The sequence below is a fragment of the Thunnus maccoyii genome, chromosome 8, assembly GCF_910596095.1.
Source record: "Thunnus maccoyii chromosome 8, fThuMac1.1, whole genome shotgun sequence".
Lineage (NCBI taxonomy): Eukaryota > Metazoa > Chordata > Actinopteri > Scombriformes > Scombridae > Thunnus > Thunnus maccoyii.
The window spans coordinates 11,374,982-11,390,774 of NC_056540.1; the positions used below are offsets into that span (position 1 = coordinate 11,374,982).

General features: G+C 38.6%; 1 protein-coding gene across 6 annotated transcripts; it reads right to left on the reverse strand.

Annotated features, from left to right (window-relative positions):
- Positions 1-157: 157 nt before the first annotated feature.
- Positions 158-14,208, reverse strand: rnf44 (ring finger protein 44). 6 transcript variants are annotated; one of them, XR_006097341.1, is made up of 12 exons: positions 11,368-11,794; positions 9,640-9,832; positions 8,664-8,886; positions 8,284-8,451; positions 7,642-7,815; positions 7,353-7,514; positions 6,304-6,419; positions 5,796-5,883; positions 4,485-4,606; positions 4,300-4,399; positions 3,277-4,207; positions 158-2,985 (listed from the first exon to the last, which is right to left on the reverse strand). XR_006097341.1 is itself a non-coding variant. In XM_042418526.1 (11 exons), exons 2-11 carry the CDS (start codon positions 9,744-9,746, stop codon positions 4,145-4,147), a joined length of 1,323 nt encoding a protein of 440 aa, XP_042274460.1. In that variant the 5' UTR covers positions 9,747-9,832; positions 14,105-14,208; the 3' UTR covers positions 158-4,144. The 6 variants fall into 6 exon arrangements, 5 of the variants coding, with proteins under 5 accessions (XP_042274460.1, XP_042274458.1, XP_042274457.1 ...); XM_042418526.1 differs by lacking the exon at positions 11,368-11,794 and adding an exon at positions 14,105-14,208 and having other exon boundaries at positions 158-4,207; XM_042418524.1 differs by having other exon boundaries at positions 158-4,207; positions 11,499-11,794.
- Between the last annotated feature and the right edge of the window lie 1,585 nt (positions 14,209-15,793).

Below are 15,793 nucleotides of genomic sequence, written 5' to 3' on the forward strand. Positions count from 1 at the left end.
AGAATGTACAACACTTTCCTGTGGAAACGAGGTATATCTGCTATGTGATGAGTGAGCTGACAGTATGTTAGAGAATGACTAAACTGTTTTCAATGGGATGACAATATTTGAAGCATTTTCTAACCATTCAGTAGCTTAAGATATAAGACAAGTGTGATATTGGTATACATCATACATTTATTAGTGAACAACCCTCTCAAATCAGCCACAACAATTAAAAAAAAATATGATTGCACTACTTGGTAAAGCATAACTAGCAACTTTCATTTAAAAAAAGTACAAATCTTAAAAATTTCAAACAGTATACAGATGTATATATAATACACTAACTAGTTATGTTAAATGCTACAAACAATATGATTCCAATGGAATGAAAAATTATAACATTAATAAGAACCATTTCCTATATATAATATATATTAGTTGTTTTCTCCCCCCACCCCACCCCCCTCAATACAAACATGGAAAAAATGAGGTAACTGTAAATGTGCAAGTACCAAAGCAAAATATCTGCCTAACACAGAACACATGCCCCTGGCTCTGTTGGCGGGTGGGTAGTCTGGTGTTCAGGCAAAGACCCCTAGAGGCCAGGGAGAGTAAGAACAGTAAACCACTATCCCACCACAGCAAAAATCATTGGTAAACAATAAATGGCATCTACGGAGCAATCAATCACAAATCCTAAATAAATTTTAGCTGCTTATTGGAACACATTTTTGCACCACACAAGCTGTGAGATTATTTAATAACTCTTAACAGAAAGACTACAAGACTCTATTCTCAGTTGTCTTTAAAAAATGACCTCATTACCTATGCCTTAATGGGAGGTTCTCTTTTTATTTAATAGGGTAGCTGGATATTGTCAATTAAATATTTACTCAAAAAGAATAGTGCTAACATTAACATGAATTAAGGTATCTATATGTGAACAATACATTTTAAGAAATTGATACACAGAGCAAGAGCCTGATAGGCAGGTACAGTACTACACTGAAATAAGTATGACAACACTTTCATTTTTTAAATCCCTTAAACTATATTGATTTTCACTGACATTGTTTAGGGGTATTAGTATAACATGCTTTAAGAATACATGGGATCCATGACAAACTATTGCATTCACGCAAGTGAGTTTTCATACCTAAAAGCAGAACATCTAGCACCTTTTCACTATGGCTTTTGATAAACTACAGTAGTCTCGGAGCATGTAATTTTCAGTCGTTAGGGCAATAACAGTAACACAATGTATGTAAGAATTTCTGGATTCAAGACCAGTTTTTTTTTTCTTCTATAAAATGAAGTTAGCGCAATAAAATCTTGTAGTCATTCAGTTCTATTACAAATGTGTGCAGTACAATGCATGGCAGTTATCAGCTGAGCGTTAAGATCCAAACCCCCAGAACCCCAAAGCCAACTAGAGCTAAAAATCAGTTGGGATCTGGTTGACAAGCATGCATATTGTGCACCATTAAATAGGTCCCCACCAGATTTTTGAGATATCCTCCACTATAACACACTGGTTTTACTTTTTTTTTCTTTTTTTAAAGTCATGCAAACATCTTTGAAGTAGATTTGGGAGTGAATTAGGTGGGATAGAGTGCACCGTGGCACGTTTAGAAATGAACCGCTATGTCTCAACATATGGTTTTGAGTACAAGAACAAAAGTCAAACAGGTTTGAATAATACACTTTGTAATGAGTTGCAGTGTACATTGCCTCTTTTTCAGTGAATAACATATTTAGTGATCTTTTTTCTTGCATGCCTGTCTTTAAATGATGTAATATCTACTATTTCAGACAAAACAATATTATAATTGATTACATTAAATCATTTATGGTCTGAGGAAAACGACCGAACTAAATTCAGATATACCCTTTTCATGGCATCCTTTCCATTTGAAATGGACTGTTGTCCTTTATTTTTATATACTGAGAGGCCCTGAGTGATTTTTTTTTAAACTTACAATATATGCCAGCGAATAGATATGTACACATAGGTTAATTCTCAAAGCTGTGGGTTTAACTCATTAAATGGCTTCTTTTTTTCTCTCTTGAAGGTGGCACACACGTCAAAGACTCACATTTACTTAAGACACGAAAGTAAAGAAAAAGGCAAGATCCCTTTACACATAAAAGCAAAGGTTACAACTGCCAGTTAGTGCTTACTGGGGCAGTTAAGTGACAAGAGTGAATCCAAAGCAAAACTTCATTAGTTGCTCTTTTCCCTCCCACCCCAAATGTATCCTGTTTGTTTTTTGTTTTTTTTGTGTGTGTATGTGAACACAGGCAGGGAACTAGAAGTCTAACAGTGTTTCTACACTACTGAACACTCCAGCTCCTGTGTCATTTGGACCCCGTCCTGATCACTTTGGGATACGGACAGCTGGCGTAACGTGGAGTGTCACCAGTGACTTCTACAAGGGTTTTCAACATTCTTCTGTCTTCAAAACGTTCTAAAAGCATTCACGCTGAAGCTATACATACAGTTGCTCTTTTACAACACCATTACCATGGCCTAAGACGGTGACCTGACCAAGTTACCAGAATATAACACATACCATACACAAACATTGTTAGTGCTCCGACTGTTTCCTTCAATGTATTTTCTCTAGAAGATAAAACCAATAAATAAACCTTTTTTTTTTTTTAAAAATGGTATACTTTTAAAACAAGTGAAAATGACAAAGTATTTTCAGGATTAGTAATAGGTTTGTGCTTGTCAAGGTCATAAGAAGGCAGATCTGAAATCTTGAACAGTAGGCTATATCTGTATATTGGATTTGGCTCACAAACAAAGAAATAAAAAGCCCAGTCTTCCTAAAAGGGGAAGAAAATGTTCATTTAAAACTCGCCACTCAATGCACATATTGCTTTCTGCACAGGCCTCCAGAGCTCTATGACGTCAGCATAGATTTCAGACGAGGACTCCCATCCTTTAACGCAGTCGGGGTGGAATCGCATGCTAGTCTTCCCTCATGGCGCTTTCTGAATAAGCAAGCAGTTCTTTTAGTATGCTTCTTTGTCTCTTCTTTTTCTTAAATGTGATAAATTTTGGTGGCAATGCTTGATTAAAATATTGCTGAATCAACTGAATCAACAGTTCATGCAAATCCTAGCATGCTGCCCTGTATCCAGTGGTTACACAATGCATTGGCTCTGTGAACAGGACAAACACACACACGCACACGCGCGCGCACACACACACATACACACAATATGCGCACACACACACACACATACACACGCGCACACACTTGCCAGAGGAACAATGCTCACGTGGAGGATGGATGTAGCACTTGTGCAGTTATGCCGGATGACCTCAAAAGGGCGCAGTCCATTAATCCAAGACTGCTTTTTTTTTTTTTTTTTTTTTTTTTTTTAAACAGATGTGTGTTCCAGAGTGGATTATCTGGGGTAGACGATACCCCGCAGTTGCATGTCCCATCACTTGCAGTCCATAACCTCAGGCTTAACAGAATCTGCATTTAACCACAGCAAGTCACACTTTCACAATAGCATTGGCAAATCTAAAACAAATAAGGGATAAAACTGTTGAAATGATCAATACATTATTGCAGAACATACATTATTAACAAGTCAGTTTGCCCAACACCTACACAAACATGCATCTATGATGGTCAGGCGTCGCCTCCAAACACAGATACCCATGTTGAAGTACTCCTATTATTTTTCTGCTAATTGCACAAGGTGTCCAGCCTATCATCCTCCAGGCTTCTGACTCACCTCTTCCAATGCAGGACTCCCACTATTCATGAACACCACAACCAAATCCACTAAATAAAAATGAAACCCTGTAAACAAAAGCAGCAAATAATGCATTGTAGGGAAAATCTTTGGAATCTGCGACGAGGGGGCAGAGAAAGAACTGGCTGGCGATCCCAGAACTCTGGCTATAGGCTGCAGTAGGCAGTGGGTTTCATGTGACTCGGACTATGAAGCACAGCAGAGGTACAACAGGCTCCAGAAACAATCCTGGATTGCTTATTATTTAGGGAGGGGCAGGAGTAGTGGGTTGGTAAGCTATATTTACTGGAGGACGCAGGTTAGGTGGCAGGTGTCCCCAGCTTTGGGACAAACTCTGGTGTGTGTGCAGCTTTCCAGTTCAGCACTTAAGAGATAGTTCTCACTCCACCTCCCGGTGTACATCCGAGGCATCGGCTCGGCAGATAGGACAAGTGCGATTGGTCTGGAAGTCAAGCGGAAACAACATTAAGTATAAAGACGTTAAACGCTGCATATTAAATTACTCTGGGTTGGTTTAAACTGGTATCGACTTACCTTTAACCATTTATCCACACACTTAGCGTGGAATTCGTGGTTACAAGGTAATACCCGAAGTAGCTGCCTACACTCAAAGTCACTAAAGCACACAACACACCTGTGGAGAAGAAAAGGAGTTACGAGGATGTAGATCCATCTGTAATGGAATGAATATGTGTGGTAAAGTGAAGGGAAAGGCTTACAGCGTTTGTTCAGATAGATGATTCTCTGAGTTGAATCTGTAGGACGGAAGTTGCTCTATATCAGCTTTAGTGAGTCCGCGTGGTTTTGCTTCACCCAACCTCTCTGCCAGATTCAGTAATGCCTACAGAGAGAGAGAGACAGAGGACACAGCTGATGATGTTTTAGCTCCACCGGGACATTTATTACTTGGGACATGTGCTCCACACAGCAACCAAATTATTTAGTCACACTTTTAACTTTGGAGATATAATATGGTGAAAAAAGGAAAGAGGTAACCTTTACTTAAAGGATGTCTGGTGCCATTTATAGCTTTTAGAATTTCTGACCACTTATTTAAAAAATGAGAGCTTCATTGTACATGTGAGTCGCTACACTTTTACATAAACTCCGCAAGATCAGAATTCATGTACAATGACAATGTGTCCGAACAGCAAGCGAGACTAGAAACAGGACTGAGCATTTATAAATCTAAACTCAAGACCTATTTTTTTTACAGTTGCTTTTAACTAATTCATTTCTTATCTGTTTCTTACATACTGTGTCAACATATAAACTATGTTTCCATTGTTTTTATGTTTTTATGATTTCTAGCTGTTCTATGTGCGTTTTGATCTGCTTGTTCTTACTTGTCTTGTTTTTTCTGTATTTCCATGGAGCACTTTGGGTTGCCTTGTGCAGGATAAGGTGCTATATAAATAAATTTGCCTTCAGCATCTGACTATCACGTAACATTGGACGCTCTCTGTCCAAACTCAATCTGTTTAATATGCACTTCTGTTACGTCATGTAAACAAACCACGTACCTATCAGCTGTACACTCGAGATCAGACTGGAGATGTAACCACTCAAGTAAAAGATGGGTGAGTACTTGCTATCTTACTACATTTGTACTTTTTTTATACAGAAAACGTTTTATATTGTGATATTTAGATGTTTCTTTATTGGAAATGACATACAATATAAATCTCCCTCCAGCCAGCTGCCACCTTATTTAGGGTTTTGTAGTGAAATGAGGAGGTAGCAGAAATAAATCGTTCCCTGTCTATGACACCGTGTCCTACAGCGCTCTCAACACGAGCAACAGGAAGTAAATAAAAACAGATGCTGAGCGCTGTGATGCTCCTGGCCAGTTGGAACATTCCAACAGAAAACAAAGCAATCAGTCAATCAGCTCTTTGACGCTCGCTCGCATTCAATTAGGACACAACGTGAGCAATGTAGTGCTTCTTGTACTGTTTACTGTTCCAAATACTTCAATATGTTTCAAATTAAGTTCAGGGCGTGTGGCCCAATTAGTTTTTTCCACTAACCTCATAGTTCTCCATCTCCACATCATCCACATCCAGGTCTAGACTGATGGCTGGGCCCACTGCTGTTGGAGGCACAGGAAGCATCGACCTAAAGCGGAGAGACACAGAACCTGCTGAGCAAACTTAAATACAATCACTGCAACTTCACTATGCTCATTGGCAGCATAGTCTCTGCAAATATCAACTGACTGGCAACGAAAATGTCCAAATTATCCAATTCCAGCTTCTCAGATGTGAATATTTTCTGGTATTCAACATGTTTCACCATTTTCTGACGTTTTATAGACCAGACAACTTCAATTAATCAAGAAAATAATTGACAGATGAATAAATAATGAAAATAATCGTTTGTTACAGTGCACTATTAACCCCTAAACCAGCTGCAGTGTTCTGACACACATAGTAGAACAGTCAATCACAGGGCCACCAGCTTATATTATTATAATGTTATATTCTAGTAAATAACTGCACAATAAAAAATGTTCAGAGACAGGCTGCATGTACTCACAGGAAGTAAGGGAGGAAGCCTGGGTAATAAGATGGGGGGGGTGGAGGAGGGGGGAGAGGCTGCTGTAACCGGTATCTTTGTCCACTCACTCGCCGGGGCAGCATGTGGGGATATGGCTGAGGAGGAAAGAAAAGAAAGGAAATGTATGGAATCATGTAAAATCAAAGTCTGTGATTCAAGTGTACTATTTTCGTTTGTTGAGATGTGTGACGACTTTAGAAGGACACTGTTAAGAAAATAAAGACAAGCTAAAAATTCTGGGATAGAGAAATGACATGCAAAGCACACGCGAGAAGTGTTTTACAGTAATTTGACACTATTGTGCAATAAATCAGAACTCTCGTTTCTTTAGTGTTCCAAAATGAATTAGACTTATATACCTTTAAATAAAAAGACATTTCCACTTGTCGCAGATGGAACTAATTACAACATTAATGATCCATTCAAGAAAATATAGCAATGTAGCAATTAATGTTATTGGTGTTTGACAGGTGCGCATTTCTACTGTAAAAAAAAAAAAAAAAAAAGTCTATTTAACTTCTTTTTAATGTTTTCTCAATATTTTACCTTCTGACAGTGGCTCTACACCCTCAAATTTCTAAACCACTGTAGCATGTCATTAGAGCTGGGCAATATATTGATATCGTGATATGAGACTAGATATTGCCATCCATTACATTTTGGATATTGTAATATCATGATATGGCATAAGTGTCCTGGTTTTAAAGGCTGCATTATAGTAAAATGATGTAATTTACTGAACTTCCAGACTGTTCGAGCTGTTTTTTGCCTTCACCCACTTAGTCATTACATCCACATTACTGATGATTAATTATCAAAAATCTCGTGTAAATATTTTGTGAAAGCACCAACAGTCATCCCTACAATATTGTCACATTATTGATTTTGAGGTATTTGGTCAAAAATATTGTGATATTGGATTTTGTCTGTATCGCCCAGCCCTACATGTCATGATGAAAAAGTCACATATGCTCTGTCATTTTCTCTGAGAAATAACGGTCTTAAAAATGTCCCAGAGGCTGTCTTACCACTCCGAAGGGAAGCTCCTGATGCAGAGGCTCTTGAGGAAGATACTGTAGGGGCAGAGAAGGAGGCAGCGCTGGTGGGTGATGAGAGGGAGGGTAGGAGAAGGTCCCTAATGGGTGCTGGTCCCCTCTTAGGTCGACTTCATTCTCTACCCTCTGTAGAGGCTGAGAGGAGGAAAAAAAAAAGTTGCTATTCGACTAGACACATATGTATGACAAACTAGTGATTACATTTTGCGTTAACAGTAGTGTGTTTTCATTGGTAAACATATAGAAACTGTAGACTACTAACCATGCGTGGGTGCTGAGGCTGTAAAGGGACAAACTGGCTCAAAGGAGTAAGGTGCGGCGGCTGGTGGGGGGGTACAGATGGGGTCGGGTGCAATACAAAATGTTCGCTGGAGATCAGGGGTGGAAAGGCTTGATAAGACACTGGCATATGCTGCATGGTACATGCCTGTATAAGCTGAGAACAGAGAAGAAGCACAGAAAGGGACACAAATTTTAAGTAAGACAATTTTCTTTTTAAATTCTCTTTGAAGCAGCCTCTGCCTAACCAAAGCACATTTGCTCCTCATGTTCACAGTAAGCCAGTTATAATTAAAGCATGTTGTAAGCATGTGAACAGAAGCGATGCATTACATAAAACAGCACTGACAATACTGCCACAACACCAGACTTAATAAAAAAACAATTGTCAGATATGTTCCAGCAACATCACACATCAATCTGAAGTCTGTTTGTCTCCACAAATAACAAACTAAATGTACAACAGAATCGTATGAAGTGTGCTACCATCAAAGACTGAACCACAAATCCTGCACAGTAACAGCAGCAGCTTATTTGTTAGTCATGAACAGTGACAGATTGCATGGCTGGTATGGTGTGCTACATGGATGCCACTGACATTTGGGCTCTTCCTTTTCAAACTCACAGGAGGAGGAAGGCAGCAGAGCAGAGAGAGCTGTCCGCTGAACATTACCGAGCATGCTGGGAGCTGCTGAGTGTTGCACCCTGGCAGGGGCTGCCCGGTGTGGATAGGAAATCCATGGGTCGTCACCGTCGTAACAGTGTATGATATTGGAACCGATCCCTGGTGCATCTTTTGAGAAGAGAAGTGGAGGGGGAGATGAGGTGATTCCACAATCTGCCTACAACAGAAGCCTGTCTGCCAAATACAACTCATCATACACCACCCTCTGCATGTATCATATTAAAGTTGTGCGTTGTTTACATTTGGGAAAAACAGACAAACCAGATTTAATAAATGTTCTAGCTTCACTTGAACCAGTCGAGTTGTTCTTGTACTGTTACCTGGTCGTGTAGATCCACCATGATGGGGCTCTGCTGAGGCAGGTGAGCAGCAGGGTGAAGCATGCGTGGTGGTGTGCTGGTGTGGCTGTATTGTCTGGACTCATCTAAAGGAACCTGTTGGTGATGTTGGGAGAAAAGCAGATGATGGAAGTTCTCATCCTGGACCAGAGAAGTGTGCAGTACAGGTCTGTCTCGTCTCCCCCACTGGCGTCTCACTGGTGGGCTGTAAGATCATAAAATATATATATTTTTTGCCACATATATTTTGATACACTATCCTACACTAACAGACCTTTATCAGATATGATATTTAACATGAATTATTCAATGGAAGGTGGAGGTGTACAACTGCCTTTCCACATTAGCTCATTTCAATGTATTTATATGAACATTCTTGCAGTCAGTTTACTCAAGTACAACTAAAAGTGCAACTACAAACCAACTACAATCACAACAACTGTTTTAGGTGCACATTGTAATGGTTTAATTTGTACCCTGTTAACAGTATGAATAAATCAGTCTAATAAATCTACAACATTCAAAATGATCCCTTACCCCTATCACTCCCTGGATGCTCAGCTAAGTGCTGCACTCTTAATCTATTCTAAATGTTTGTTTACAATGTGTGTCTATGATCCTGTCAAAATATTATAATGATACATTATGATAATGATACATTTGCAAGCAAAAAAATCTGTATTGTAATGATTACTAACACACAGATTGTCAGCTCTAACAAGTGTTTTCATTTTTAATTTCCTTTCAGAAAAAAGAAAGAAAAAAAAAGAAGGTGCATGAGGTTTTTTTTATGCCTGCAGGTAAGACGACATGAGTCACACACAAAGATGACATTTGTTTCACGTTGAAAGCATCCAAAGCCTAATTTGAATTGTTTTTAATTATATACGCTGTAAAATTATCCAAAGCTGTCTCTTAAGATAAATGATTTGAGGAAAGACAGAAGAAGAGTTTTTACCTTCTCCTGAGATGCACTGGAGCGTTGCAGGGCTCTCCAAGGAACCTCCTCGGGTTTAAGGGGGCTGTTGGTGGCAGCCTATTTACTGCTATTTCCCATGGTCGCATTGGTGACGTCGTGCAGACGAGTCACACTCTGGGAAAGGAAACCGTACAGTGGAGGCACTTGTATGTTGCCTCTGATTGTCTTAACCCTGCAAAAAACACACCAATTGACAAATTAAGAACTCTGATTTTTACATTGTACCCTTTTGACAATCAAACTGAGTACACAATCTAGACATTATAGAAAGTTAAGGTGACTAGTTTTACTCACTTTCCAAAAGTAAACTACCCGATATCAAGTTAAATGTGTCACATTTTAACACTGTATATCAAAAAAATTCACAAACATTTTCATATAATTCCCCCATTAGATGTGTTATACCACACATCCAAGTGAAATTAGATATAAGACAGAATTATGTAATTATAAACTAATAAAATAGGGGTTGAAGCAATAGTAACATTAAATTATTAGTCATTTCTGATAGCCACTCTAGGTTTGTAGACCAAACTTTGGTAACAACTCCTTTAGTTTAGATTAAATCTCAAGCAATCAATTTTAAAGATAATGTGCTGTATAACCCCTAAAATTAGAAATACAAGAAAAATGGATGTCTAAGTGATTTGAGAAATGTTTCTGACTTTCTATTTTAATGAAGCAGACAGATATCAGGTATTGTTTGTTCGCAGAATAATTTATTTCAAAGCACATTATTTCTGTTTCACTGACCTTCCTCTGGCCGCCTATATTTTATTGTAAATAATAAATGACATGGTCTACATGTTTTTAACATACTGTAGGTCTGCAAGACCAATTCGCTCCACTTTCTAGATGCCTTTTGATGGTGAAAACTATACAAGTACTCAAATGTACTTTCATTAGTTCTTTATAAATGGAAAATACACTAGAAAAGTCTCTGTACATGTTTAAAATACACATTACCAACTGTAACATTACCATATTACAACACAGCCGTAAGGTGTCTGCTACAGGTGACTAATTAACATCATGTTGCTTCCAATCAAGTGAAAAGTCACAAACGTATCCTAGTTAAACTCATGTATATTCCCTAGTTATAGTTATTAAATATTAAACACGTGTGTGCAGTTTAACCAAAATGTTCAAATACAGTGTATTCACAAGTGTTTGAGTGGCAGTGTAATTAGTGTATGGTCAGAGACAGCATAAATAGGGGTCGCTGTAGCCTGCCTGAACAAAAACATGGAAAGCCATGTGCTCAAAAGACAAAGCAACAACAAAAGATGTGGTAGGCAAGCGGGACCGCTCGCTACCATACAACTCAAGAGGCCACTGCACCATTACGCTATTTCTTATTAGCATTAAGCAAACCTCTGCTCACATCACTGCTCACATGAGAAACATTATCGTGGTGGTAGCCGCTGGTTCCTTACTGTTGGGTCAAAATCGACGTCCCCTGTTGAAGGAGAGCAGCTAACTTTAGCCACGCTAGGCTAACGCTTTGTCCCAACAGAGCAGGACTCAACAGCTTCAGACAGCCGTTGTTAGCGAGCCGTCGTGTTGATACACAGTCAAGACATTTGCTGAATAATCACAGAATATTCAACCCATATAGCTCACATGCTAGAGAGAGACCCGCGTTGTGTGGATAGGTTTAGCTCGCAAGTGTGAGTTGGCCAACAACAACATAGCCCCACAGCTTACTTTCTTAGCTAGTTTGCTTGCTCGGTGAGAAGGGGGAGGATGGCAGGTGTCTGAGCTTCCGAAATGTCGTGTCCCATCAAGTTATCCTCGCATGTAACGGACTACTGTCGCCCGACACAAGCTAACGTTACCTGACTATCAATCGACTGCCGTTTCCTCCCGACAGATTTCTGACAATGTCCCCGACGGAGCTGCTATTAGCTTGCTAACGCTAGCCAGCTAACACACGTTTCCAGATGCTGCATAGGATAGTCCGATCTCTTCCAGAAGCTGTTCAGTGGACCTGGCCGTTAACGGCGGCGTTTACCGGAGCAGGTTATACCGTTAAAAGGGTTGAAAGGTAACGTTAGCAACCAGCGATAGAAAACATTCCTTGGCGCGTGTATGTTCCTTGAAATGCATTGTTATGACGAAGCCACGCCCCCCGTCTCTGAGTGACCAATCAGCGCGCAGCAAACACAGACAGCAGACGTCCAGACAATGGCTACAATGTATCAAAACAAGCAGCTTGTTACTTGTAGTTTATAAACAAAAAGCTTCCCGAGAGGTCGCAGGGTCACCAAACACTAGTGAAAGACATTGTTTAAAGATCCCCTCCAGACATGTATTAAGACATATAAAATACTCTGCTTGGAACAATAATGTGTGTCTGATACGGGGTTTTTTTTCCCACAAAAAAAGTTCAGTTACCTCGTTAAAAAATCTTAAAATAACATCTCCTCCCTCTCCCTCATTGTAAAATCTGTGCATACACAAATATTTTTCATTTCAGACATTTAACTGCTGGACACAAGATGTCTCCTACTTCACTGTAAAGTTCACTCTCAGTGTTTGTGCACTAGAGGCTTCAAGTTTCCACATCACACTTGTGTATGCAAGTTGAATACTGGACCATGATTGGCTTCCAAACTATTTGTGATGTCACAAATCATGACTGTAGACCACCCCTTCAACTCAGATTTTCAATGAGCACAGAGAGACTTTCAACTTTCAGCAGATTGACTTAAAAACAGCCTTCTAGTGTCAAACTCTGCACACGCATCATTCTGCACAGTGAAGCTCCAACATTCAGTTGTAAGAACAAGAAAAAACCCATCTTTTTTAGTGGAGGACTTTAACTAAACATTTATGACATGAATTGTCAACCCAATGAGAAAAGGAAAAAGTAGGCCTACTCTTTCTGTAGACAGCTAAACAGTACTTGCTGTGATAATAGTTAGTCACCAATAATGGAAAATAACCATGTACATTTAATTGAGTAATGTACTTTAGTTCAATTTTTAGGTTCTTTTTTTTCTATTTTATGTTATACTGTTATTCTACTCCATTTAGGAGGGAAATGTACTTTTTACATACTTTCTATAGGGTTTAAATTCACTGATTCAGTATTTTATATATATTTTTCAAAATATATATATATATTTATATATATACTTTTTATACATATTTATTTACTGCTTCTTCTGTGATGGAACCTCCCAGCCAAAGTATTTCCCATGATTGTACTTCTATAACTGGAGTGACAATAAACATCTTGAATCTTGAAACTATACATACTACAGTAAAAGCCATAGTTACTAAGATTTTACATACTAAACATGATGATCAGTTTATAAAATATAATGCATTGTTATAGATTGATATAAAACAGTAAATTTAGCTCCACCTCAAGTAAATAAAACATTAAAATACTGCATACATGTGAAAGCATCAATAGTAATGATCCAATAATACTCAGTAATATGACATGATTACATTCGGTTGTGATACTTGAAGAACATTTTGTTGCTGATACATTTAATTGAATAAATTAAGGAGGACTTTCATAACACGGTGTTGCTACTTTTAGTTAAGTAGTGTAAACAATCTAAATACTTCTTCCAACACAGACAGTCACTTTAAATAATCTTGTCAAAAGAGATTTCCAAACGAGGACTGTGGTATAATACTTAACCATTTAAGCAGCCATCACCGACCTGAACACTTTGTCAATCTCCCAACTAATGCATCTCTCTTGTGGCAAACTGGCTCCTTACAAAAACACAAACATTATCATCTGTTCAATTTTAGCTAACTGCATTTAAAACAAATAAGACCCCGTCCACTGAAAACATACAGTAAGTGTTTATTTTGTAGTACACACTGTTTAGTTGGTTAACTCCACTGAGCCACAGTCTGTTTTTTTCACACTGGAGGCCACAGTGTCCTACTGTAGACTACCCAGCCGGTTATGTAATATTGCACTTGCATGATCAAGTGAGGAAACATCCCTCATCAGCTGATATTTGAAATGTTTAAACAATGTTTTTATAATGCAGCTGTAAAAGCTGCCATGCGATGTTACACTAGGCTGATTATCAATCATTATTAGGCCTTGTATACATGTATATATATACAGAATATATCCCTCTCAGGCCCAATTTGTCCAGTAAGAGTTAATAAATTATGTATTCGCCGGGTGTGAGATGCTTCACTGCAAAGCATTAGAACATACTGAATGCATCCGAAGCTGTGCATCTAATGAAAAGCTGACTAAGGAGAGGAGCAGTGGTATGCAACATAGACTAAATGTAAACATTACAACATCGCACTCGGTAGCAGCAAAACAAGGAGGGGCTGGAGGCTGAGCTAGATGACAGCCCTAATAACCCGTCTAAGCATCTCCCGTAAACATGCGCCGCAAATCTCCCGAAAATCAACCGAGACAAAGCAACAACAAGAGGAGCAGTGGAGTTACCTGATTGTTAATATGCAAACATCTGATCACTGATTATTTTCCTTGTAATGTTCACATCTCGTTAGGCTAAGTGCGGCATCCTCTGGTCAGCTGTTCCCGTGTGGAACATTCCGTGGATTTCACCACTGCTGTAAAAAAGGTGCTAAACATCAGATCCGTACAGTATGAGCGCACTCTGTCTGTGTGCTGAGGGGGTTTATGGCTTTGAAACCCCTCCAGATTATTTCCGTACTCGCCACTTTCTCGTTTTGGAAATGGCAATCCAGCCCCACGGTTGTTTTGGGTTTCTGCGGTTCCCTGTTACACCCCCATTTCTGCGTATTTCCAGAGCAGAGAGCACACTCCATGCTGCCATTTTTACCGTAATGGACAGAAAAAGTGTCAGTCTGTCTCGAAAGTTCAGCGTCGCCTATGAAAAGCGTTCATTTGTATTCTGGGAATTTGGTGAAAAGAGGAGAAAAAACCTTCAGCACTGGTGGATGAAGTACTCAGAATGTTTAACTGTGTAAAAATACTGTGATACAAGTAAAAGTCCTGCATTCAAAATATTACAAGAGTACGGAACGTATTACCGACAATATTCACTTATCAAAAGTAATAGTACTCATTGTACAGAATGGACTACTCAACAAGTTGTCACATATAAATAAGCAATGCAACGTTGTAGCTGGTCGAGGTGGACCTAACTTTAACTACTTTATATACTACTGTTGGGAAGTTTAATCCATAATGCTTCATATTTTGTTTTTATTTTAAATAAAATCTTCATCTGCAAAGCTGTCAGATCAATGTCGTGCTGTCAAAAGTACAATAATTCCCTCATAAATTATGTGGAGTAGAAATACGAAGTAGCTGGAAATGAAAGTAATTATGAGTACAAATACCCCCAAATTGTTCCTTGGTACAGGCTTGAGTAATTACACTATACCCCACATCTTCTCCTCAGTAATGTCTGTGTAGTAGAATATGTTGACTTTACAGTAAACACCATGAAGGATTAATATGAAGAGTTGAAATAACATCTATTTCAACTTCTCTAACTTCTTATTCTATGGGAACAGAAACCTACTTAAATACTAACTCACTTTATGATCCTATTTGTGATTCCACACTAATAATAATAAAGAGGAACCTTACAGTGACTTTTTTTTTTACACACTTCCTTTATTTTTCACTCCTGTTCAACAGCTGGAACTGTTAGTTTGCAGTATTCAGTCTGAGGTTAAATGTTAAGGGATTGTTTTACAGCAAGTCTTGTGATTTCTGTCATTCTCTCTTCATTTGACTGTGTGGTGACCTCATTTAATCATAAGTAAGTATTTGCTAGCAATCAGTTGGGTATGGATTTAACCCATATAAAAGATTTTAATTTACCTATATTTTGTGCGGCCAGTTATTTATTGCATTTTGGTATTAAAATGAAATGAGTGAAAACATCATGTACCCTAAGACACACTAATTCCCTCCCAAAAAAAGCCAGAAAGACAGACGTCTTCAATCCTGAGGAAGTGACAAAACACACATCAGTACAAACGCAATTCTCCCCAAAACAAAATGATAACGTTCATGAGTACTGAAAGACAAAAACAAATGCATAAATAATAAAGAAGTGAACAAAAAAGGGGGGAAATATAGACAAAAATGTATGAAATATAGGAACTCCTAACCCTAAAAAGTAAGGTAGTAAAA

What these genes read in the sequence shown, in the direction of transcription:
- rnf44 (XM_042418526.1), bottom strand. Translation starts at nt 9,746, where the DNA reads ATGCGACCATGGGAAATAGCAGTAAATAGGCTGCCACCAACAGCCCCC. An exon ending in CCAGTGCATCTCAGGAGAAG is followed by an intron (nt 8,887 to 9,639) that starts GTAAAAACTCTT and finishes ATGATCTTACAG; the next exon opens with CCCACCAGTGAGACGCCAGT. An exon ending in GGCTTCCTCCCTTACTTCCT is followed by an intron (nt 5,884 to 6,303) that starts GTGAGTACATGC and finishes TCTCCGCTTTAG; the next exon opens with GTCGATGCTTCCTGTGCCTC.